This window comes from Aspergillus ibericus, assembly GCF_003184845.1.
Source record: "Aspergillus ibericus CBS 121593 unplaced genomic scaffold BO80scaffold_17, whole genome shotgun sequence".
NCBI classification, from domain to species: domain Eukaryota; kingdom Fungi; phylum Ascomycota; class Eurotiomycetes; order Eurotiales; family Aspergillaceae; genus Aspergillus; species Aspergillus ibericus.
Window position 1 is genome coordinate 472,004 of NW_020292115.1, and position 24,125 is coordinate 496,128.

Genomic DNA, 24,125 nt, shown 5'->3' on the forward strand with positions numbered 1-24,125 from the left:
AAAAAAAAAAAAAAAAAAAAAAAAAAGCAGACGGAATGACAGAACACAAAACCCGTAACGAAAAGAAAAGAAAAGAGGGAAGTGGATGGATGAATGGCCTGATGGTTCAGCCTCAATAGCAGAGGCTCCCCATGTCTTGCTTGTCCTGCAATTTAAAATCCCCAGTTTCATCTTTCCTGTTCCCTTCCCTCTCTTTTCCTTCTTTCCCCTCCTCCGTCCGGTTCCTTTGGTGTCCATTCACCATCCTCCTCCTCCCCATTCTTACTGATCCTTATCTTTCTTATCCCGACCCTCTTCTGCCATTGTGGTCTCTCTTCCTACCTTTCTCTCTCATCCAAGATGGCTACCACCAATGAATTTCCTGCCAGCGATGTCAACAGCTATGACTATGTCATCGTTGGTGGTGGCACAGCAGGCTGTGTCATTGCCAGCCGATTGGCCGAATACTTGCCTAACAAGCGCATTCTGATCATCGAGGGTGGCCCTAGTGACTACATGGATGACCGCGTTCTCAACCTGAGGGAGTGGCTTAACTTGCTCGGCGGCGAGTTGGACTACGACTACCCCACTACCGAACAGCCTATGGGTATGTGAGAGATAGAGATGGCCCTGGATCTGCAAGATCTGAGAGTTCCACTCTCTTTTCCCCGAATAGACAATCCGAACAATCCAGATCACATCCTAATATGCTCTTTGCTTCTATTAGGTAACAGCCATATCCGTCACTCCCGTGCCAAAGTGTTGGGTGGTTGCTCCAGCCACAACACCCTGATCTCTTTCCGTCCCTTCGAATACGACTGCAAAAGATGGGAGCAAGCCGGCTGCACTGGCTGGTCTTTCGAGACCTTCACCCGCGTCCTTGATAACCTGCGCAACACTGTCCAGCCCGTCCATAGCCGTCACCGTAACCAGCTGTGCAAGGATTGGGTCCAGGCTTGCTCAAGCGCCATGAACATCCCCATCATCCCCGACTTCAACAAGGAGATCCGGTCTAAGGGTGAACTGACTGAAGGTGTCGGTTTTTTCTCCGTTTCTTACAACCCCGATGACGGCCGTCGCAGCAGCGCTAGTGTCGCTTACATTCACCCTATCCTTCGCGGCGAGGAGAAGCGTCCTAACCTGACGATCCTCACCAACGCATGGGTGTCCCGCGTCAATGTCAGCGGAGACACTGTGACTGGTGTTGATGTGACCCTGCAGTCTGGTGTCAAGCACACTCTGCGCGCCAGAAAGGAGACCATCCTGTGCGCGGGCGCCGTCGACACCCCCAGACTAATGATGCTGTCTGGCTTGGGTCCGCGTGAGCAGCTGTCCTCGCTTGGAATCCCCGTCGTGAAGGACATCCCAGGTGTGGGTGAGAATCTTCTCGACCACCCTGAAAGTATCATCATCTGGGAGCTCAACCGCCCTGTTCCCCCCAACCAGACCACTATGGACTCCGATGCGGGAATTTTCCTGCGTCGTGAGCTACCCAATGCTCATGGCTTCGATGGCCGTGCCGCCGACATCATGATGCACTGCTACCAAATCCCTTTCTGCCTTAACACCGAGCGATTGGGATACGACACCCCCGTTGATGCCTTCTGCATGACTCCCAACATCCCTCGCCCCCGCTCTCGCGGTCGTATCTACCTGACCTCGGCCGACCCCAGCGTCAAGCCGGCCCTGGACTTCCGTTACTTCACTGATCCGGAGGGCTACGACGCTGCCACTATCGTTGCTGGTCTCAAGGCGGCTCGTGAGATTGCCCAGCAGTCGCCTTTCAAGGAGTGGATCAAGCGCGAGGTTGCCCCCGGTCCGAACGTGCAGACTGACGAGGAGCTATCCGAATATGGTCGTCGCGTGGCCCACACTGTCTACCACCCAGCCGGAACGACCAAGATGGGTAACCTGACCCGCGACCCCATGGCCGTTGTCGACCCCAAGCTGAAGGTCCGTGGCCTGAAGAATGTCCGTATCGCGGACGCTGGTGTTTTCCCTGAAATGCCCACTATCAACCCCATGTTGACTGTGTTGGCCATCGGTGAGCGTGCCGCGGAGCTGATCGCGGAAGAGGCTGGATGGAAGCGTGAGCAGCCCCGTCTGTGAGCGCTTCCTGGGTTCGTTTGATACTCCTTTTTCAAGAAAGAAAAAATTGGGAGTGGGGTATGAAGCGGTGCATGCATAGCCCAAGCGAGAGGTTTTTGCTTCTGGTCTTCAAGTGAGGGAGGGATACCGGTCGACGCATGCATGAACGTGCGACGTGGATTGCTCTCTTACATGATTTACGATTCATGATTTAGAGAAGAGTTGGCAAGAGCCCGGGAAGATCTACACCGCTGGCAGCAGTGATATATGGGGTGTATCTATCTTCCCTTTTGGATATGGCCTAGCCTTTTTGGGGTGGGTTGCTGTCGCTGTTGATGTATCATCATCTTATATACAGAGAGTTCTGGATAGCTATCTCAGGTACGATCTGTTTGTATCATAGCGCCTGCGGGTAGCGCAGAAAGCATCAGACATACAAAAACATCCAATGAACATAGATTATCTTCAGAAGATCCTACCAGGCCAACGATATACGGAATTTCCCATTGGCCTTCGTTATTAACTCCAGGCAATTTGTTTGTCTATCATTGCGTCTATCCAAGGGGTGGGTTTCTACCGAAATCTGCTCATTCAGGTGGTGAATACAAACCTCAGAGTATACCCTTCTGTTGCAGAAAAAGCGGTGGCGGGGGAGGGGGGGCCGCATAGGGAGGTACAGAACCAAAGTACGAATGAAGGAATGAAAGTGCCAGCCATGCAAGTCTCTAATCCGACACGAAGCAAAAAGGACCGGAACTCCCACGCCCGCTGGAAATTGGAAGTAAAACACAAGTGAAGAACGGCTGGAGGAATGCGTAGCAAGCCGCACGTTTAGGCGGCAGCTGCAGCTCCCTTGTCGGCGTCATAGATCTTGACTCCGCGCTTCCATACTTGCCTTACTGTCAAGGTGGGGCCCGAGAATGGATGCTCTTCATCGTCCAGCACAAGCAAGTCTGCATCCGCGCCTCCCTCCAAGGATCCTTTGACGCCTTGCAAGCCCAGAAGGCGCGCGGGCGTAGCCGAAGCAGCATTGAGGGCCTCTGCCGTTGATGCACCCGACCATCGACGGAAATTGTTGACGCACTCGATAAGCGTGGCCGAGCTACCGGCGATCTTGTCGGACCCTTCGAGAGTCAGTCGGGCACCAGTCTTAATGATGCGCTCTCCATTGGTCCATTCGTAGACGCCGTCCGGAAGACCGCATAGCTTCATCGCATCCGTGACAAGGATGAGCCCGTCCGGATGGGCGTTATATGCGATTCGGATCGAGGTGGGATGCAAATGAATCCCGTCCGCAATGACCCCATAGAACGGCCGTGGGTACTCATTCTGCCCTAGGAGGCCGAAGATACCCGGGTTCCGGTGATAGAAGGGCCGCATGGCGTTGAAGAGATGGGTGATCATGCTGGCGCCTTGTTGGGTGGCTGCGAGGGCTTGCTCGTATGTTGCGTCCGAGTGCCCGATGGAGTAGATGATACCTTCCGATGTGAGGGAGGAGATGTTGGAGAGCATGTCCCCGACTTCCGGGGCAGCAGTGATCATTCGAACCGATTTGGACGGGCCGGTCAGATTCCCCTTGCCATAGCACGCGACAATGTCTTGGAAGGTGGAAGCCGCGCGGAGAACCTCCGTCTTGTGCACTCCGTTACGGCCCGTGCTGATGAACGGTCCCTCGACATGAGCACCTAACGACTCGGCACCATCTTCTGCGCGACGACTGTCTCCGGATGGACCTAGAGAGGGAAGGACCTATAGCATTCGATTCAGTTTTTGTCTCAGGTTTCTTCCACTTTGGAGACAGACCTTCCAGTAGACTTCTGGAGTGGAGCTCACCACCGTTGGAAGATACGACGTCACCCCTGTCCGGGCCAGGCCTTTGTTGACGGACCGCAAGCCCTCATCGTACAGTTCCTTGGAGGACTGGGGAACAGAGAAATCGAAACCCTGGGCGCCGTTGAGCTGAACGTCGATGAGGCCGGGAGCAAGGATGCGCCCGCCGAGGTCGATGACCTCATTGGGGGAGAGATGTAATCCATAGAATGCTTCCTGGTCCTTCAGGATCTTGCCGGAGACTGAATCGACCCAGACATCCTGCTCAACAAGCTCAAGACCCTTGACGATGCGACAGTTGGTGAATTTGGTGATGCGGGGAGGACTGGTGGATGTTTTGCCAGGCATGGTGATATCCGAGAGCAGTCGTCCACGACGGTACTAGAGAGAGAGAGAGAGAGAGAGAGAGAGAGAGAGCATGGGACTGGCGGGGGAGGGGAAGAGGAACAAGAACGAGGCGCATTAAGAATAGAAGCTGGAGGACCTGGGGTGCTACTACATGGTGACATCCAACCAGGAACTCGCATGGGCAACGTGGGCAGTCCCGATCGCCATGGCCGACTTTACAGGCTATTGTCCGGTGACTTAGTGAAGGGAGGGAGAGAGAGGCTTTCTGACGTTGCTTTGTCTCATGTTGAGGGCACGATGTCCGGAATGTGACGTCGATTAGTTCGATCGGGGGTCAGAGAAAGGCGAAATCGAGGTGACATTTTCATTCATTTCCTTTTTTTTTTTTTTTTTTTGGCATACATCCGTAGATAGTGAAAGAGGAATGTTTTCCAAGGGGTGTGCATAGATTGATAGATGAGATCATGTCGCATACTTCCATACCAGCCATACCAGCCATACAAACAAGCTCTGACCCGCTCGGTATCTTACCGGGACTCACGGAATACCATACATACTATACCTGATACCCATGTCGTACCGTACTTGACATGAGCTGATACAGGCGGGCGTGCCAACCCCAAGAGTTCTTGCCTGTTCGGGCCAAGCAGTGAAGTGAGAAGTGAGTTTACTCAACATCCTGAGTTCTGACCTCTGACATCCTCTGGCTTGTGTGCACTCACTCCCTCCTCCTCTCTCCCTCCCTCCCTTCCTTCCTCACTCCGGACTACCTCGCGACCATGTACACCCTCACGGTCAATTCCTCTCTTCTGGGTCCATCGTCCCCCCCTTTCACCCTATCATGTATGGTTCTCCACATCCCAATCTTGGTTGCCGGGTCCGGTCCGACTCCACTGGGAGGGAACCCAAGAATACATCGTCGGTAGCGAGCAAAGAAAGGTGAAGAAATGAAGAGTAATGGGATGCTACCTCACGACGACCGTACCAGCAAATGACCCAACTCGCCTCCCCGGATTCGGCTAGGCTTCAGACTGCCGATGTCACCGTTGCCTTTTTCCCGGGTGATTTGCCAGCCGGTGAATCAGGATTCAACAACGGGCAGATAACCAGCATGAGGCTGACTGGCCGTTCCGGGTGTGGTGCGTTGTTTGTTGCATTGCTCCTCCGACTCATCATCATCATTATGCTGTTCTGATTCCTGGGGCCTTGACTTCACATCATCGACCATCTGATGACGGACGGGTTCCTATCTACCATATCTGACATGCATTACGGAGTAGAACTACTCGAGAGGTCCGTCCGTCCTCCCCCCTTCCTTCCCCTTTCCTTTACACTCCTATCTCAGCCGCTGCTTTGCTTTACACCCGACCCCAATACTTTTGACTACTTTCCTTCCTTGGAGATAAGCAAGCCCCTAAGCACGCGACTGACTCTGCCCGCGTGTCGCTCTTGGGGTCTCGACCGTGGCCCCTCGTGGTTGTCAGTTGGCCTGCATTGGTGGGTGCATTGCTAGTTTAATTTCCTTTCCGTCTAGGCCTGATCTTCGATTCCCCCCCGATCGGCTCTTTCAAGTTTCAAACCCTCCTTGTCTCCTTCAGCTCTCGATTGGGTGTAATTACTGGCCCCCTTCAACACCCTGGTTGTCTCTCCGCATTTCTATTTCTCTTACTCATCCTTTTCCCCCTTCTATCTTTTTGACTTTTGCTCGCTTGGGGTCGAGTGGATCCTAGTCGTTTGTTCTTTCTGGCTTCTGCGTCCTGCGACTGACCTGGTTCCCACTAGAATCGGTTGGGCGGCGATGATTCGTCGGGGTCCTTGACTATCTCACCGTCTGACCACGCCGGCGCTCACTAGTCAGGTAGTCGGTTTAGTTTCTTGTCGTTTGTTCCCCCACCCCGGCCATCGGCTCGAGGGCCCAGAGATAAGGTACGGCGGTTTTCTTGTCATCCCATTGACTCTCGTTATTATTGGGTTTGTGCGTTGCAACACTGGGGTGAATCTGCCTGTCTGTCTATCAGTTTCTGGAGGTACTTCGTATCATGGAGGTGATCCCCGATATCTCTGCGGCTTGTCTCGTCCTTATCACCGTGGTCTCATTCTCCTTTCTCCCACGGTGGTATCCACCAGTTGGTCCCTCACAATCAGCTCACCACTCACTCCCAGTGGCTTAAGCAGGTGAGAAGACCATCAGCTGGATACTACAATTCGTATCCCCAGCCGAAGATAAAAATAAGCCTGAACCCTCGGCCTAAATTAAAAAAAAAAAAAAAAAAAACTCCCCATTCATCACCCTGGCAGCTTGGACCAAGGGTTTTCACTTGCCAGCGCCCGTGACCGGTCACTCTTCTGTCTATTTGTTTTCGTTCCCACCCCTTCATTCTTACCCCGGATCATCCAAGACATCCCTGCACTGCCTTGCCCTTCTTCCGCCTTCACTGCCAGATTCCAGTGCTTAAAATAAGTCCCTGGTCCCGGCCAGTGTGTTACCTGTTCCTACATATTTCGGGTTCCTCCTTCCTGCTCATTTCCCCGGGTAGTTCAATTCTTCTCTCCCGTAGTGATACCCTTGGTCCCGTTTGGTTCCCTCTGCCGCCTTCTTCTTCCTCTTCTCTTTCTTCCTCTTCACCCTACGCTTCTTGTGTCTTCTTTGTCTCTTATTAGCTACTTCTACTTGCTTCTTCGTCGCCTCTATTCCCTGGACATATCTTGCCACCTTCCTGTGTCTATAGCTGCACATACATGCCATTGGACTTGTCTACATATGCATAACTGCACATTTTGAGAACTCCTGCTGACCTTCCGACAAGTCGCAAATCACCATCCACTTTCCACCGCTATTGCATTAACACCTACATCTAATCCCGTGGTTGCCAACCAACATCAATGGCCACCTCCACAATGGGGCAGGAAGACCTTCATCCTGAGAAAGAAGTCCCCGCGGTCACCTCAGATCCGGAAGCCGGCCATGATGCCCACCTCACCGGTAAAGCGTGGATGTACAAGCCGATTAAGATTGGTCCGTGGTCGTTGCCATACTTCGCCTCCCCGGAATCACAGCTCCTGCTCGTCTCCTTCGTGTGTTTCCTCTGCCCTGGCATGTACAATGCGGTCAGCGGTCTAGGTGGTGGTGGTCAGCTGGACCCTACCGATGTCAGTGATGCCAACACGGCTCTATACAGCACTTTCGCCGTAGTTGGCTTTTTCGCAGGTTCCATTGCGAATCGCATTGGCCTTCGCCTGACACTCTCATTCGGTGGCTTCGGCTATTTTCTTTACGTGGCTTCACTTCTGTCGTATAACCACAATAAGAACTCCGGCTTTCTTATATTCGCTGGCGCGCTACTGGGTGTTTGCGGTGGCCTGTTGTGGTGTGCGCAGGGTGCAGTCATGATGAGCTACCCAAATGAAAAGGAAAAGGGCAAGTTTATTGCAATCTTCTGGGTGATCTTTAACCTGGGTGGTGTGATTGGCAGCTTGGTAAGTTCCATGGTTGCGCGAAACCAATCTTGGGGTTCCTTTTCTGTCCTCTTAACTTTCTAACACGGACATACAGGTTCCCTTGGGTCAGAACCTACACTCTGAAGCGGGCCAGGTCAATGATGGCACCTACATCGCCTTCATGGTGCTTATGGCGGTTGGCTTCGTCCTTGCATGGGGTCTTTCAGACTCAAAGTATGTTAGACGAAAGGATGGCTCGCATGTCATTGTGATGAAGAACCCAACGTGGAAATCGGAGTTCATGGGCCTTTATGACACCATCCGCAGCGACTATTATATCATCCTATTTTTCCCCATGTTCCTGGTGAGCAATTGGTTTACAGCATATCAATTCAACAGCGTCAATGGTGCCTATTTCGATATCCGGACGCGGTCCCTCAACAACCTCCTTTATTGGCTTATGCAGATGGTTGGCGCATTCGTGTTCGGACAGATCTTGGACTTGAAGTTCCTTTCCCGCCCAATGCGAGCCAAGCTCGGGCTTGGTCTCCTCTTCGCCATCACAATGGGAGTCTGGGGTGGTGGATATGCTTTCCAAAAGACATACACACGGGAAACAGTCTCGGCAACTACCGACTGGACAACTAGCGGCTATGTCGGGCCCATGTTTTTGTACATGTTTTATGGCTTTTACGACGCGGCTTTTCAGACCTGTGCATATTGGTCGGTGATGCCTTTTCCCCTTCTCGTCGCCTGCTCTTATTGTATGCGCCTGACTAACTGGCATGTGTTCTGTAGGTTCATGGGTTCGCTTAGCAACAACGCTCGTAAATTGGCCAACTTTGCGGGTTTCTACAAAGGGATCCAGTCTGCCGGTGCGGCTGGCATGTGGCGGTGAGTTCTACGAACACCGCTTCAAGACATGAAACATGCGCTAACAAACATATTGTTTTGTAGAATGGATGCTGTGGGGACCCCTTATATGACCGAATTCGCGTCCTGCTGGGGCCTGCTCGCCGGTAGCCTGCTCATCGCATCCCCCGTGGTGCTTTTCAAGATTAAGGAGCATGCGGACGTCGAAGCCGATCTCAACTTTTCAGACGAAACTGCGCAAGAAGTGGGCGTCCCACTGGAAGATCACCCCTCCGAGAAGAAGGACGAGAAGGCTGTGACTGTGGCATGATCATTGACTGGAGTCCGTGACAATGTAGCGGGCACGTGAGCATCATTCTGGCCACGTTTTCGCCTGCAACGTGCTCGGTGACCAGATATGTTTCTTTTGCTTTTCCGCTGAATATCCAAGATCAGAATGGGCTTGAAGCGTTGAATGACATCTAGCTGAGGTAACTCTTATGTAAGCTATCAGCGAGTTACGATTTATCTTAATGGAATAATAAGCAATGACTCTCTAATCACTGGGGTTTGTTGTTCAAGTTTCCCGGCTACTTTGTGATTAGAGCATGGTAAACAGGCAGTCCCAAGAGTGTTGCGTACCATGCTTTAGCACCACAACTATCGATCAAGAGTATGTAGATAGCTCCTCATGGGCCATCACACCAAGGAATGATCTCTGACTGCCCTAGTGGACGGTCTCACTGCTTGTTGTGGACAATGGTACATACGACTCCGTGTGTGTAGCCCTTGAAGTCCCGTTGGTGCGATATCCGGGCGAAACCTGAGTTGTACCCGCTGCAATATCCCATCCGAATAAGGTGCGGTTGAACAGCTGCAACGCTGCGATAGGTTGGTAGTACGGGACCTCATGACCAGCCTGATAGATGCGGGTGAACGAGAAGTTACCGTACTCTCGGGTTTCACCATACTCGACCCCGTCCACCGTCATGGGCGTATATCCAGCTGTGCGGAACTGTGCCGCATGGGTGTAGTTGACTGCGAGAGATATGGCCTGTCCACCAAACCAATTACAGATATAGTCGGCGTCACCGTATCCTAGGGACACGCGTACAGGAAGTTGAAGGATCTTTTCGAGATCCTCAATGAAATTCGGCCATACGAAGTCGCCAGTCTGCTGGAACGCATAGTATACGTCGTTGCTGGCCTCGGTGTAGTTTATGTCCACTCCAATAGCATCCATAACCGAGTCCTTCTGAAGGTATTCAACGTAGTAGGACGGTGGAGTTGGGTCCTACAAGTGTGTGATGAGCAATTCCCTGTTCGAGAAGAGGAATAACCCCCGTCCTTGTCCGTCTCACTTACATTGTAAGGGTGCCGAATATCGTACACACCACGACCACCAAATTGGTAGTAGGGCCCTTCTGTAGATGATATCTTAGCTGTATTCTGCACTACTATGCCCATATTGGGAAACAACAATTTCCACTTACCAACATTGTCCCTGCACATATTGGTGGCTTCTGTGCAGATAGCATAATCGGCTACTGAGGTTCTATTCGTCAGCTTACACAGAGCGACTTGATCCTGGCATCCGTTCGGCATCTCGTTGGCAAATTTCATATAATTGTAAACTGTCTCATTAACCTAGCAAGATTAAGCATAGTGTTGGATTTAACACCTGTCGCACGCGAGTGACGGTAACAACTCACTGCTTTGATTCCGTACGTATTATTAACGGCGAATTCGGGATAGTAGCTCGCCTATGAGTTATTTTAGCTAACACCTTGAGTACAGGACCTGTGGCTGGGCGGTAGCTGAGTACATACCTGAATTGCCTCGTCGATGATACCATTGATGATTCCAAGGGACTTGAAATCGAGTTGGACGCCGTGGGCTGTTCCGTTGGCAATCCTTGCATTTTGTTCATAGAAATAATTGAAGAACTTTGGTTATCAGCCTTATATACCTATGGAGAAGCATCCAATGGAGACAACTCACAGCTGGTCCATAGTGCCTGAACCATATCAGCATATATCGAACTCATCTGAAGACTGCACTCACCCTCCATAACTCTCCGTCCACAAGTTAAACTCCTTGGACTTGATTTCTGCGTCTAGCTGTGGTAGGCCACCGAGGAAGCCCTGAAGTACTTCCCAGGTTGCGTGTGCAGCAAGGTCTGTCGTGTCTATCGGGTGGTAAATTCAGGAGACTGCCTTATCGAGAGAAAGAGCCGAAGGACTTACCAATAATCGTGGCATCAACGACTGGATACCGCCCTTGAGCTCCAGCAAATGACCCGTCTTCGACAACTCCAGTCAAAGGATTCAAAGACCCGGCTTCGGTTTCACTGTATGAGAATCCTTCGTAACAGATTGAAATGTAAGCAGACCACTGAGACCACCAGGGCTTCAAGATTGCATACCCACGCCGAGAGGCTGCGACAAGAAGAGAATATTGGAAACCTCGTTCCAGGAGTAGGGGTTGATGTAGGACTCAAGACTTGAGTGGATGTGGCACGGACCCAGTTCTGGTTTCGAAAGCGTCAGCACTTTCATACCGGGATTCTAGTCGAGAGATCAGGCCAACCTTCGAAAAGCCCAATCAATGAATCGCTTCCTGGACCACCATTCAGCCATAGAGTGACTGGATCGTTTGCTGGATCACGACGGGATTCAAAAAACCAAAAGAAGGTATGTGATCGTGGTGAAAGATCAACGTATCCCGAGTATGACTTGACACCTGGAGTCGTCTCGCAAACGCCCTCGCTGCCTGGCTCCTTATAGCGAATAGTAAAGTTGTTTGGGGTGGTTATCGTCTTGACGCCAGTGGGGGCTTTTGGTAATTGCCTTGTTATCATAGATGCCCGTTCAATCTCCGACAGAGCCCAACTACTTGCAGCCAGGGGTAGCAAGAGCACCAACCGAAAGCCACGCATGGTATGTTCAATGCAGGGACGAGCTTAGCCACTGCTCTTCCGCGCGAATTATTTATATGTGTGTCAAGTCTGGCGTGGAATATCCTCTGTAGGAACCGGTCGGCGGAGACCCAGAGGGTATCATTCCCCAGCTTTATACATTCAGCATAAGCCATAAGGTTTGAGTAACGGACCCCTAGCCCGCATGGCGTGAGGAGAACTCATAGCTTTCTGCAGGTTGTAGAACACCAATGCCATTCTGGAGATGAGGCTGCATCCCGCGCTGCCGGGCAGACAGGGCTGTTTCCAGCCTGATCGGTGAGGCGTCAGCTAGCCAGCCGCACATTGCGCCAATGACCGTGCAGCATTGGGCAGGATCCTCCGAGGGGTGAGCCCTGCAGAAGAAGCCATGGCGGTCGTCTTGCCAATGATGGCGATACCGCATTGGCCTACTCGTGCTGCACCTGGGAACCTAGTCGCTTGGTACCCCGTGCCTCCAGCAACCCTATCCAATCAACAGCAGGGGATTGGCACTGTGACGATCACCAGACGGATCTGGGGACATTTGAAAGGACTGACAAGTTAGTCATCCCGGGATCAAAGCCCGAGGCCCCTTGACAGGGTAAGTCCGGGGCGAATGAAGAATGGTTGCTAAAGCATAGCTGAAGCTGTGGCTGTCAGAAAGATGGTGCTCATGGCCGATCAAGTTGAAAGGAAGGAAGAAAGAAAGAAAGAGAGAGAGAGAGAGAGAGAGAGAGAGAGAGAGAGAGAGAGAGAGAGGCCAGAGAGGGAATTGAGACGGATGCCTGGCACCTGCCTCATTGGGGACTGGCATGCACGGGACCTTCGCTCCAGACCGATGATTGGTCTCTTGCCAACTACTACTCCTCGGTGACAGCCTGGGGCTACCACCTGCTACTTCTAGATGGTAGTACATCGTAGTAGCATCGGAAATCCATCGAAGAGGATTGCGCTAGATTACAGTGTACGCCCTCAAGCGGTCAGTCAGTGAGTAGGTGAATGAGTGAGTGGGTGGGTGGGTGGGTGGAGTTCTCTGCAAGGGTGATCCACCAGCTAAAACATGCAAGGGTACAACGAAGTCAATCTTCTCTTCATATCCATGGGTTGAGGCTTCGAAGTCCGTCTTGCACAGGACATTCGATATTTGTCCGACCAACTGAATGCTCTCACTTTCCGCCTCTAGCAAACTACTACGACGTCCTATAATCAGGATCCCCAACGGGATGGATTGGCTGGCTAGCCCGTGCGGCGTATACATAAGTCATTCATTTCCTCGTGTCGTACTTTTCGACTCGGTATGTACATATTATAGAAACAGTCGCCCATGCAGGGGGAAAGGCAACCGGCATCAGGCGCATCAAGTACATGATCAACAAGCATCAGCCGATCCAAGATTCAAGCCCGATATATGAAACCCCGTGAACGAACTCCAAGCGCCCATCTCCCATGAATGCTCCCAGATGGAAAGAAGGCCCACTTCAATGACATGGCCATAACATCATTGCCAAAAGTAATGCAGAAAGAAGATGAGTTCGAGAATACGACCAGAGACAAGTGCTTATAGACTCAAGCCGAGTTCCGCATCCAGGTCGGCGGCGATACTGGCTACGTCGGCCCGTGGTGCCGCAGTGCGATCTTCAGTGATCTGCCCATCTCCTAAGCCGGTCAAGTCAACGCCTTTGTTCTCGGTATCAAACCCCATGATGTCGGAGAGGTTACCCATGGGACCTAGACTAAAGCCGTAGCTCTTCCCACCAGCGTTTCCATTGGGATTCAAGCCATCGTCGGGGGCGAGAAAGTCGGCGCCGGCGTCGTCAAAGTTGATCAAGGCATCAAAGTCATTCTGGGTCACTTCCGCATCATTCGCCAGATCCATGAGCTCGCTTATGCTCAGCTCCGAATCGAAGTTGGGAATCGCGAAGGCGTCTTGGTGATAACTCGGGTTGATGTTGTTGGTGCTCCCATTCTCGCTACCATCGGAGGGCGGAGGTGTTGACGCAAACCCGGGCCCGCTTCCCTTGGAAAGCTGGCCTGTAAGCCCTGGCTCATTGGATTTCGGATATGTCAGGTCGGGGATTTTCTGCGCCAGGGAGTCTGGAGGCGGGGTCAGAGTGTTAACGCGTGCGGTCGTGTCAAGTGTACTGTTTGTCCGCGGATGCACATCTTGTGGTGCTACCGTAAGCTGAATCCCGGCCTTCCGAATTGCAGCCTCCAAAAACGAGGTTGCGAAGTCCGCCGAGGCATAGATTTCCCGCAAGCGCTGCAGAATGCGCATACACTGATAGAACCGGTGGAGGCTTGTCATCCGAATATTGAGGTCACTGGACTTGATGTCGAGGAGATGGATGATAACAGCGGGAAGGAGAACCGTGACACCCGTCGTTGGGAAATACCGGGTTAGATCCAAGCTATGTAGGTCCTGGGCGATGTTCGTAATCTCGATCGCGGCAAAGCGCACCTTATCTCTCGAGATCTCTTGCAGCTCGGCGTCCATCGAGGGAAACGGGATAGCAGGGAGCACCTGGGGACGGTGGAGGGCGCTGGAGGTGGTCAAATAGACCATCTTCAGGAGCGCCCGATGGGAGTGAAGCACTTCTTGTGCCTCACTCAACTTGGAGGGCGCGGCGGGAGCGTACTGGATCTCTGCCGGAAGGTGGGCCAGCCAGTCTTCCAGCTCCTGGTCACAACGACGAACCTCAAAGGTCTCCGCTGCCGATTTCTTGGGCACCAACATCATGGTTGTCTCCATTGTGCCGCCGAACTTGTGGCTCAAAACCGAGTATTGAGCGGACAGGACGTGACTCACACACAGACAAAGTTTTGCCTTTTCAATGAACATCAAGGCAAGCTCTCTCTGGTGACTCACGCTTTGGAGGACTTCCGAATTGCCCACCATGTTCACGATTTCCGGTGAAAACGGATGGAACTCAAAATCATCGAGGGTCAGCATTGGAACGTCGCAGTCATCGTCTTTGACGCGCATCGGACGTCTCATTCCCAAGGCAATCAGACGATCCCGGGTATATGTGCTCCACCAGATCCGTTTCCACATCCGTTGGCGTCGAATATCCATTCGAGAATTTCCGGGGTCACGATGTAGACCGATGGTATGTGCCAGGGACAAGCTCACGCCCATCCAATGCCAGGTATCCTTCTGATCATCGGGGGTTTCATACCAGTAGGTCATCAGGAGTAAGGATTGGACGAGCGAGATGCGGTCCACTTCGTAATCAAAGTCGTACAGGAGTCTGGCGCGCTGGAAGAATGCTTTCCGGGCTGCCTTCCGGGTCGGATAACCGGCCGCATGCAGGTGCTTCAGATCGATGAACGCAGTGCCAGCGAACATGACGGCTTGGAATAGCAAGAGGCTCAAGCGGCGGATGCCATCGTTCTGCACGATGGTCTGCAGGAAATCTTCCAAGTCAAGAAGGGGCATATACGTGTGGACGTAATGGATGTAGCTTTTCAGCAACTCATTCCGTAATCCCACATCCGGAACCGTCAACGCGCCTTTCATAGACAGGTAGTCGATGTCCTCCTTCTGCAGGCGAGGCGGTAATCCGCGGATGTAGTCTGGCAAAACGACCCCACCCGACCTGGAGTTGGCAAAAGTAGGATCAAGCAGCTGCTGAATGTGCGAAGTCACATGGTGCAAAGGGAAAGTGGCCGGAACCGCAGGATTTGGGGCCATTCTTCTTCGAAAGCGATCCCCGGAGCCAATTCGGTTCGCCTGACTCTGATCTACAGAACTGCGCATCAGCATCTATCTGGAGTAGATGTAGCATCATTGAGAATCCAACGTGGACACGGGTACGAACATAGGAGATGCGGCATGTGCTGCCCTTGATCCAGATCTACGGAGCGCTGCGACGGAGAGCCCGGGATCATGTCGGAAAGCCCGTGGCACTCGCTCAGGCGCCTGAACAAACTCGCCCCATCATCGGGGCCCTCTGCAGGCGATTGAGAAAGCCGGTGGGAGTTTGCATTGTCGACCTCGACACGTGATTTCCTGAAGAATGGCAACAAGGCGCGCTTGTGGTTAGCCGGCACTTCTGGGGAGTGGAAATCAAACAGGAGACATGTATTCGACGTGGACGAACTTTCTCCTCTTGCTCTCAGTGACAATGCACTCTACTTGGTCCAAGCGACAATTCGTACAGGGCGAACCATTTTCGACCACATCACACCGCACTTTGCGAGCCCGGCAGCAACAGCACGCCTTCGACGCCCGCCGTTTTACAGGCCGGGCATTGGCGGGCAGACCAGCGGTGGAGGCTTTCCGCTTGGACTTGGACTCCGTATCCACGGCAGCCTGAGGCGTTGGTATTGTTGTTGATACAGCAGTGCTAGTCATTCTGGGAAGTGTGATTCAGTTGCACCAAATCATTCGTGATCGTGAGAAGGCCAGCCTTTGAATGCCAACGATTTGGGGGGGGGGGGGGGGAGGGGGAGAGAGAAAGAATGGCGATCAATCAAAATAAGATGCCCAATGCAAGATTCCGTAAATGGATTCTAGGTGTATTGGACAAGATTGCGACAGCAAGAGTGAACAAGAAAAGATGAGAGTCAAGGTAGGAAAAAAAGGAAATCCAGAACGTGACCCAACGGAGGAAAAGACAAGAGTGGAGAGGCTTTCCTTTTTTCTTTAAAAAAGGGTTATTTTTAAATCAACCCCATACAGGAATTAGAGAGGGAGAAGGAGAATCACAGGACCGTGTTTCCAATCTTTTCGTCCAAAGGGACGAAAATCGAGGCAAGACCTGGGGCCGGGGAGGAGAATGTTTAAGTATTCTTACTAGTAGTTGGTTGGTAGCAACCGTCAGTCCGTTCAAGTCAGGAGGCGTTGGCGTTGGGGATGATGAGCCCCAGATCCACTCGCTATGGTCGCCTCCCCCAGACCAGAACCGTGGAAGTCTGCCTGGAAACCCAATCGCGGACGGTGTGCTCCGTCGCCGTCGAGACTAGTCGCGAGGACTGACCTGGTTAATCATCATCGTCAACCTCCCGGAGGTCATCAACGACGCTGCTCCGTCCCTAGTGCGAGCCAGGCAGTCACGCTGGCCAGAAAAGAAGGCCGGCGCTAGCGCGGCCAGTATTTACCTCAGACCGCGCCCGCTAGCCCCAATCCGGGTGTTGGAGGCTTGGGAGCCGACCCAATGCGAAGTGGGGTGGGCGGGCAGACAATCAGATTACGATACCTTGAGCCAGTCGTTGCCGCTGCTTACTGTACAGCCCTCCCCACCTGGCACACCAATAACCATCCAGCGGCGTGAGCCCCACCACACGCAGGACTTCCGCCCGAAGAGGGAATAAAGGCTTGGACTGGATTGGAAGCCGTTTCCACCTTCCATTATTCCCTTTCAGTTCAGGTTCCGGTCCAGTTCCCGCAGCCGGTTTCTTCTCATTCTCAAGTCTCAATTCCCAACTCCCTTACCCATCTATTACTCCCACCCCACTCCCCAACTCCACACACACACTACGACGGACCCAGATGGGGTGGCAGTTTGCCATTCCCGATTGGGGGTCTATCGGCCCGGTCACGTTACTGGCCCTGGCCGCCACAGCCAGTCATCGGCAGCTTGGCCACCACCGGAGGGGACCGGGAGCCAATGTGAGGATCCTACCATTGGCACAAGGAAAAGACCCCTAGTAGGGTTGGCTGCTTTTTTTTTTTTTTTTTTTTTTTTTTACCTTCCTTTCCCTCTTTCACTGTGTACGGAGTACGGAGTAGCTACTAGTCTTCTCTAAACTGCGACGGCACTACTCCGGGCAATATTGGTACGACACACCCAAGAGGAGGGTGCGTCATATTGGGTCGGAAAAGATTCCGGCTGTGACTTTCAGTGGCTGAAAAGCACGGAGTCTCAAACTCGGGTCTGCTTCCGTCGGCTCCCTTCCATCCCCCATTTGAGAGAAAATGGCTTGAATTATTGAAACCTCCCAGGGTGCCACCCACCTTCCGTTCGGCTGGATTTATGCATCGCCAGTATCTGCCTACTATGTATGTACAGTATTTGAGTACTGGGGATCGGCCCTGGCGGTACCCATCATGATCTCCGCCTTGTGAAGTTGTGAACAGCCGAGTATGGGTCACATACCGAGGCCCGTAAGCACGCCGCATAGGGTGCATGGAGATCTCGGAACAGAGTGGAATTCTCTGGTCCATCGGGATTGCCTCAATAACACCGTCACACACGGTCTTCACCCTGAACCGACCCCTGGATTGATCCCGGACTACGAAACCCTTTACGTATGATCGGTTCGAGTCGCCTTGGATCAGACGGATGCTGTGGAAAGGTGCAGCCTGCAGCTTGTGAGATGTATGTAGACATTCGGCCAGTGCATATGTCATGCGTTATCGACACACAGGACCAAGTACTAGAGATGTATGACGAATTGACGACAAGTAGCCCTGTGAAGTGGTCGGACCTTATCGCCGCCATTGCACCAGCAATTAATAATGGGCGCGGTGGTTGTTGCTGGCCTGCAGCATCCAGACCGACCGGTAGAGACTCCACTGCCCAATGTACTATTAGAACCGCAGCCGTTGCCGCATGCCGATGAAGTGGGAATCACAACAATGGTAATTAGCCACGGTACGGAGTACTATGGAGTACTACTTCAACATCCATAAATGCGGTCAGTCACCGGGGGAGGAGCCCCACCCAAAACAAGACCTGGACAAGGCGCATCGAGATTTCGACCGTCCAGACACGACGAGACTACGTATTAGGATGCGCATTTTACAGAGCACAGCCTGGATAGACGTCATCCGCAAGCGAAGGTTATGGCAGGAAATCTTGCCTACGGAGTCATCATAATATCGCGCGGGTGGATCAGCCTAACTCCTTGATGAGACGACTAGATACATAGTAGTACTACGATGTGCACGACGTGCATGCAATTGCCAAAGCTGTCAGCCAAATTAAATATCGCAGCAGGGTTTGAATTGCGAAATCCGGGTCTGCACCACCCCGGGCGGCTAAGATTTTACGGGGTAGGCCTAGATACGTTTTACCTAACCTCGTGAATTTTCATGGCTCCTCCAGTTTCCAGCCCACCATGAATCTTGAATGGACGAATACATACGGTGTACATACTACGGAGGACATAATACCAAGCTCTCCCACGTGATGGCCGGTGTCACGCGTGATAATTCCTGATAGTGCCGACAACCGGAGGAGTCCACCCTCAGCAAGGGAAGGGATCCATTCCATTCCGGCGGGAAGTTCACCAGTCATGACGGCCCAGAATCGGTGCGGGTGACCTGCGACTTGCCGCAGGCGGGGGGAAGCATCATCTAGACTTCTAGCTGCTGCCCAAGTGGAGTGGAGAAATAGCAGGCGCAGGCTACGTATGCTGAAAGCTAGTATGGTTTCTACTAGCTCCAGGAAGTTCAGGAACCCCAGGACGAGGTTTAGTTATCAGCGAAAATCGGAGGGAAGCGCCAGGTACCCCACAGTAAGAGGAAGGAGCACTGGGGTACGGAGGACAGAATAAGATACTCCGTACACAGCAGTAATTTAGTGACTCAGGCAGTCCAGGCACAGCTGAGGATGAGACATTCCAACCCTTTCCAGGTACTGTCTGTTTCATGTACAGTGGCGTAATGAAGGGTGACACGAGTGGGCGGTTCCTTGCTGTCACTGTGCGCCATCCCAGCATCCTGCATGCTGCTATTGCGGGAAGCGGATGTGATTGGACATGTTCGGTATAAGCCCTGTTATGTTTCAACCTGGTATCTAGGTAGTAGGTAGCCCTGTGCTCCGTACTTAGGTACCTATCAGGGATGCCTCTTCACCTGTCATCCAACTTGCAAAGAGTCGGTCTGCCCTAAGTAGTATCAAGATACAAATAATTGATCATTCTAACGTCTCTCTTAGTTCGGGATAAAAATATGGGGGGGGGAGCCCCAGAGGGACTAAGTAGTATCCGTAATAGTGACTAAGAATTCGTGGGGAGCGAACCAACGCACGAGCTGCCGTGATTGGTCCCGTGGATAATCTCCGACGGGATCAGTCTCAATCACGAGGGAATTCCCCCACGCCAATCAATGACACCCGGGCGGATTCCCATGTGGGACGGGGGACAAGGACTAACGGGTGGTCGGCTGGTGAGCGATTGGCTGCCAATCATGTAGTCTTTTTGAGAGATGAGTGACGCTGGACGGCTGGAGAAACCTGAACTTCTGAAGAGCCCTGGCAGACGTGGACCAGCCCCGATCGGGAAAGCTGTGGATCCGACGCCGTGGATTCCGTCCGTCCGTGTGGTGGATTTAACTATCTACTACTTTTACTGTCTGTGAAGTGTTACGTATCGTCACCAGTCAGAAGGGAGAAATTGGAAAAGGGAAAAGGTTCAACAATTTGGTGACCCCAGAGCCGAACTTCGCTGTGTCCAACACAGGCGGCGATCGAACCTTCTAGTCCCAGCCTGCCCCAGTTTCGCCTCCCCCTTTTCTGATTTGAATTGCCTTTTTTTTTTTTTTTTTTTTCCCCTTTTCCTTTTTCGAGTCTCGATTGTGGATTTCACTTTCCTCGTAAACCCGGGGAGGCCGGAGAGCCGAGAGGGAACCTTGGGAGCGTCCATCCATGAGTTCCTCTTCCCTTGCTGATGATATCATACGCCCCTGCAGTCATTGGTGGAGGTGGAGGTGTGTGTACTATTAGGTCCAACACATGCACGAATTGCATTGGATCCGTATAAAAGACTCCATCCCAACAACCCATTGGCTATTGCATCTTGCTCTTCTTGCGGGGTTAGGCATCGACTTGGCAGGTCATCGCGGGCGGATAACCCCAGATCCGGGTCTTGGGGGTTGGGGACTCAGAGACTGGAAGTCTGGAAGGACTGAGAGATCACGTTCCCCATGGGGGCACGAGCACCCCATTAATCCCTCTCTTTTTAGTTCTTAGTGCTTCCCTCCAGCAAGGGACGCTCTTCCCACCCCCGCCTGGCCCATCGGTGCGCACTCGGACATCTTCCCGAGCCAGCTGGTGTGCCACCCCACGTTCTACCTGTCCAGTTCTGCTGCAAGCCACAGGCGGGAACCCGATGGACGGGAGGGGGAGGGGAAGGGGAGAGGGGGTTGGCAACCAACACACGGGATAGGGTCATACCTGGGAGATACTAGATACATCAAATAGATAGATACCTTGCGTGGCGGGCAAGGTTTAGGCGAGACCGAGAGGCCCGTGTCAGAAGACTTGCCCCGGCGTAGCACGGGTTCAACTGTCGCATGTCCTTCCTCCTAATCTGGCTCAAGGATCCCAGGCTATGGCTTGACTCGATGCGCGGAAACCCCCGCATTACTGACATATCTAGTAGCTGCTGCTGGGAACCTCTTTGCGAAAACCGGACACGCCGGACTATGCAGATCATGGGGAGGCTCCACCAAATGACAGCTTCGTATAATGTAGCAAGGGTCAGTCCCCAGGATGCAGTAGTAGTAGGTAGCTGATGGGAGTTCCTACTGACATCCTACTAGTGTGTTGCGTGATATATTCGTTGCGGTTTCGGTATTATCATACTGTTGGGCCCTCATCCAATAATATAAATATGGTATATGTATATATATGGCATCTGCCTCTGTCCCGTGACCTTAGAAATGGCTCTTAGAACAATGGTAGGGTACAAGAGAAAAAGGGAAGGAGAAGTAAGATAGTACGATTCACTGACAAGATGATAAGAGGATCCTATACTATATCAACCGATGCAATGCCATATCTAGATCACAATACTCCTAATACATTATAAGTCAAAAGCATCTTCCGCATGTTGTGTCACAACCAGTATAGACTGTTTTCGGCTTCACATTTTTCACTTTCATTCCTTCGGGTTCCAACCGCACCTTACGCAATCACCAGGCGAGATCTTCGTCGTGAGTTGCATGACAACCATCAACAGACCAGCTGCCAATATGTTGAGGATCGTGGGGCACTAGTGCCCCGAGTGGACGGCCAAGTATAGTGATATGAGACTGTGGGATTCCATATCATTTCCGATGGAGGACAAGTAGCCCAGAATACATCCTAGAGGCACTCCTTCGCACCAGTTCATCGATGTGCCGGAATCCGCGGCAGGAAATAATGATAATTGCAAATAAGAGGCTATCATTGGAACATAATCACATTACATCAATAAATCCTTCCGGTGACCAAACCACAGTCCTTGGGTTCCATGGCACTCTGCCAAAACGCCGTCTTGGGATATCTCAACCAGGAAGAATATGTGCCCAGCCAACAACCAAACCAATATACATCAAGTAACGAAGCTGAAGGTGAAAAAGAAAAAATCCCACAGAGAAGGAATCCGGGCGAAGAAAAAGCAAGCCCCTGCAAGCCACACGTCCTTCCACTAAGCACCACCGCGGCCCATTCGTTCTATCGATCCCATGATACCACTGCGTCCTGGCGTGAATACCGCAATTCCTGACTTGCTACCACTGTTCCCCCGGATCTGCCTATTTCCCACGGCTCCAATCTTAGGAATTCTCTTTTCGCCATTGCCAGAGCCCGTGCTTGGAGGACGAATGCCACTTGTTGAGCTGCTGTGGCTCACGCTTCGATGGAGGTTCTCAGAGGGAGGCTCGGTGGCGGCAGGCGTCGGCTCTGGTGGCTCGATCTCCCCGGCATTCAGAGGCTGGGTGCTGCTTTGTGTTGGGGGTTGATCCTGCTGAATTGCTAGCCATTCATCCACGGCTGCCACCAATTCGCCTTTCTCTGCTCGCTCCTGTTTCAGTTCGGCGTGTAGGCGCTCACTATCATCTTTGAGGGCTGCCATCTCCTGTTGCAAGCCCTTGATCTGTGCTTCTAGCACCCGCTTCTCCGCTTCATGCTCTTTTCTCTCCTGAGAAATCATGCCGGTGTCATTACGTGGGGCTTCCGACACAGCAGCATCTCGCTCCATTTTCAGGCGTTCATTCTCTTCGTTGGCAGCCATCAGCTTGACTTCGGCTTCACGCACACGCTTTTCCCAACGGGCTTCATAGCTCTTTTTCAATGCAGCAACTTTCGTTTCATGTTTGCTCTTGTACAGCGTGTGGAGCTCACGTGCAACTTTTTCGACAGCATCCTGAACTTCTTTAGCAGTCTCTTCGGGTGTCTTGGTGCGAGGTTCGTTCTCGAAAGCTCCATTATCAGTGGGAGGAGCCTGGCGGGCTGCAGCCAATTGACTCTCCAACTCGACCACTCTGCCTTCCAACTGCTCTTTAGTCCTCTCTCCTTCCTCCACCTTCTTCCCCAACTGCTCTCTCTCTCGCTCTCCATCAACGATCCTGGCTCTCACTTCTCGGAGCACAGCTTCCATTTCTTGGCCCCGGCGCTGCCACTCAGCTTGCTCAAATTCCAAAGATTCCTTGCGCGCAACCTCGTTGCGGACCTCTTCCAAAGCCTCACCAACACGCCGTTCCGCATCGGCAACCGCCTGTTTAAGACTAGCAACCTCCGCCTCTTTCCCACTGAGTGTAGCTTTGAGGGAGGAAATCTCGGAGAGGAAGCTAGATTTCAAAGACTCTAGCTCCCGAGGCGTGACGGTTGGGATTGACCGAGGGGTAGGAACGGCGGGGAGGTCGAAATCCAAAAGTGAAACCTTTCCCGGTGACCTTGCTGTATCTCTAGCGGCCCTCAAGGGAGAGCGTCGGGAAGGGGAGTATCGCTCATTCTGCATATTATAGCGTTGACGAGGGAAGATGGTCGGTTGATCGGTTAAGTCGAGTAGATTGGGTGTTTCGTGTAGGACCCTTGAATCTCGTTTCCGAGGTGTGGGGGATGCTAATGGTGTGCCAACGTCATTCAGAACGCTTCTTCTGGGAGACTTCCTCGAGGGGGCGGAGGTAGAGGACTCTACATGCTCATGTGAGTCTTCTGGCCTGGCCAGGCTACTTGGGAGAGGCCGCATTGCTTTGAAAGGCGAGTCACTTCGAAGCTGCGCAAAGGTCGTCATGTCTGGAATAGCGGAGAAAGAGCTGAGGCAAGTGTCGTCCATTGAGTCGTGGGAGTCATCAACCATGGCATCATTCGGTTCATGCAATTCAAGATCTTCATTCTCCTGTATGTCCTCATCATTGCCTTCGTGGTGAACACTGCTCATGCCTTCATTATGTTTCTCTTCCATCATGCTATTGGCAACCCCTACCACGATCTGATCAGCAATGGGTCCGACGTCCGCATCCGCGTAGACGTTGATCTCCGGAGTCCCTCTCGGTCCAGTCCCCCTCTTAAATCTACCACTCGGGGTCCCGTCTCCATCCAGGTCATCAGGGACTTGCTCGTAAGAGCGTTTCCTGGGCGTCATAGACCTCTCACTGAGGCCTAACGATGCCTGCCGATCGAGTGCCCGTAATCTCTGGTAGTCAACTGTATCATCTCTTGCGTCAAACTGAAAGGGCGAGCTGGGTGCTGGTGGAATAGATTCGGCATCCTCATTGTCCATACCCTCATCTTGCGATTCACAGACCGCATCGTCAAGGGCTGGGATGTCTTGGACATCAACTGACACTTTAAAGGGGCTTGAGAAGGCGTTTTCATGCATTTCATTGGCCGCTAGATACGCATCCATGTCGTCCTCGTCCACGGAATTTCCGTAGCTCGGTGAAAGAGCTCGCGAATTCTGGCGCGAGGATGTTAAGGAAGATAGGGGCGTGGACATCGTG

General features: G+C 52.4%; 7 protein-coding genes across 7 annotated transcripts; 3 read left to right on the plus strand and 4 right to left on the minus strand.

Moving 5' to 3' along the window:
* Positions 1-40: 40 nt before the first annotated feature.
* BO80DRAFT_61238 (GMC family oxidoreductase) lies at positions 41-2,493 on the plus strand. Its single transcript, XM_025724633.1, has 2 exons — positions 41-586; positions 707-2,493. The coding sequence occupies exons 1-2, from the start codon at positions 340-342 to the stop codon at positions 2,086-2,088; spliced, it is 1,629 nt and encodes a 542-aa protein (XP_025575842.1). The 5' UTR covers positions 41-339; the 3' UTR covers positions 2,089-2,493.
* Positions 2,494-2,898: 405 nt separating this feature from the next.
* On the minus strand, positions 2,899-4,245 carry BO80DRAFT_444592 (N-acetylglucosamine-6-phosphate deacetylase; the record flags this gene model as incomplete). Its single annotated transcript, XM_025721440.1, has 2 exons — positions 2,899-3,816; positions 3,871-4,245. 2 exons carry the CDS (start codon positions 4,243-4,245, stop codon positions 2,899-2,901), a joined length of 1,293 nt encoding a protein of 430 aa, XP_025575843.1.
* A 2,804-nt stretch (positions 4,246-7,049) lies between these two features.
* On the plus strand, positions 7,050-9,150 carry BO80DRAFT_424719 (unc-93 family MFS transporter). Its single transcript, XM_025719349.1, has 4 exons — positions 7,050-7,722; positions 7,799-8,406; positions 8,482-8,577; positions 8,641-9,150. Exons 1-4 carry the CDS (start codon positions 7,129-7,131, stop codon positions 8,864-8,866), a joined length of 1,524 nt encoding a protein of 507 aa, XP_025575844.1. The 5' UTR covers positions 7,050-7,128; the 3' UTR covers positions 8,867-9,150.
* Positions 9,151-9,262: 112 nt separating this feature from the next.
* On the minus strand, positions 9,263-11,473 carry BO80DRAFT_354483 (S10 family peptidase; the record flags this gene model as incomplete). The annotated part of the gene is made up of 10 exons (XM_025715704.1): positions 9,263-9,829; positions 9,901-9,959; positions 10,029-10,182; positions 10,248-10,298; positions 10,365-10,481; positions 10,537-10,552; positions 10,600-10,723; positions 10,782-10,898; positions 10,961-11,065; positions 11,125-11,473. The coding sequence occupies 10 exons, from the start codon at positions 11,471-11,473 to the stop codon at positions 9,263-9,265; spliced, it is 1,659 nt and encodes a 552-aa protein (XP_025575845.1).
* Positions 11,474-11,744: 271 nt separating this feature from the next.
* Positions 11,745-12,091, plus strand: BO80DRAFT_61535 (uncharacterized protein). The gene has a single exon (XM_025724634.1). It carries the CDS (start codon positions 11,862-11,864, stop codon positions 12,036-12,038), a length of 177 nt encoding a protein of 58 aa, XP_025575846.1. The 5' UTR covers positions 11,745-11,861; the 3' UTR covers positions 12,039-12,091.
* Positions 12,092-12,712: 621 nt separating this feature from the next.
* farB1 (putative C6 transcription factor (Ctf1B)) lies at positions 12,713-16,319 on the minus strand. The gene is made up of 4 exons (XM_025719350.1): positions 16,270-16,319; positions 15,574-15,828; positions 15,292-15,482; positions 12,713-15,214 (listed from the first exon to the last, which is right to left on the minus strand). The coding sequence occupies exons 2-4, from the start codon at positions 15,825-15,827 to the stop codon at positions 13,032-13,034; spliced, it is 2,628 nt and encodes an 875-aa protein (XP_025575847.1). The 5' UTR covers position 15,828; positions 16,270-16,319; the 3' UTR covers positions 12,713-13,031.
* Positions 16,320-16,848: 529 nt separating this feature from the next.
* On the minus strand, positions 16,849-17,884 carry BO80DRAFT_61637 (uncharacterized protein). The gene has a single exon (XM_025724635.1). The coding sequence runs from the start codon at positions 17,823-17,825 to the stop codon at positions 17,208-17,210; it is 618 nt and encodes a 205-aa protein (XP_025575848.1). The 5' UTR covers positions 17,826-17,884; the 3' UTR covers positions 16,849-17,207.
* Positions 17,885-24,125: the final 6,241 nt, after the last annotated feature.

Coding starts and splice junctions, on each gene's coding strand:
- farB1 (XM_025719350.1), bottom strand. CDS start 15,827: ATGACTAGCACTGCTGTATCAACAACAATACCAACGCCTCAGGCTGCC. Junction 15,483..15,573: donor ACTGAGAGCAAGAGGAGAAA/GTTCGTCCACGT, acceptor GCCATTCTTCAG/GAAATCACGTGTCGAGGTCG. Junction 15,215..15,291: donor GCACATGCCGCATCTCCTAT/GTTCGTACCCGT, acceptor GCAGTTCTGTAG/ATCAGAGTCAGGCGAACCGA.
- BO80DRAFT_61535 (XM_025724634.1), top strand. CDS start 11,862: ATGGCGGTCGTCTTGCCAATGATGGCGATACCGCATTGGCCTACTCGT.
- BO80DRAFT_61238 (XM_025724633.1), top strand. CDS start 340: ATGGCTACCACCAATGAATTTCCTGCCAGCGATGTCAACAGCTATGAC. Junction 587..706: donor CACTACCGAACAGCCTATGG/GTATGTGAGAGA, acceptor TGCTTCTATTAG/GTAACAGCCATATCCGTCAC.
- BO80DRAFT_424719 (XM_025719349.1), top strand. CDS start 7,129: ATGGCCACCTCCACAATGGGGCAGGAAGACCTTCATCCTGAGAAAGAA. Junction 7,723..7,798: donor GTGGTGTGATTGGCAGCTTG/GTAAGTTCCATG, acceptor ACGGACATACAG/GTTCCCTTGGGTCAGAACCT. Junction 8,407..8,481: donor TTTCAGACCTGTGCATATTG/GTCGGTGATGCC, acceptor TGTGTTCTGTAG/GTTCATGGGTTCGCTTAGCA.
- BO80DRAFT_61637 (XM_025724635.1), bottom strand. CDS start 17,825: ATGACATATGCACTGGCCGAATGTCTACATACATCTCACAAGCTGCAG.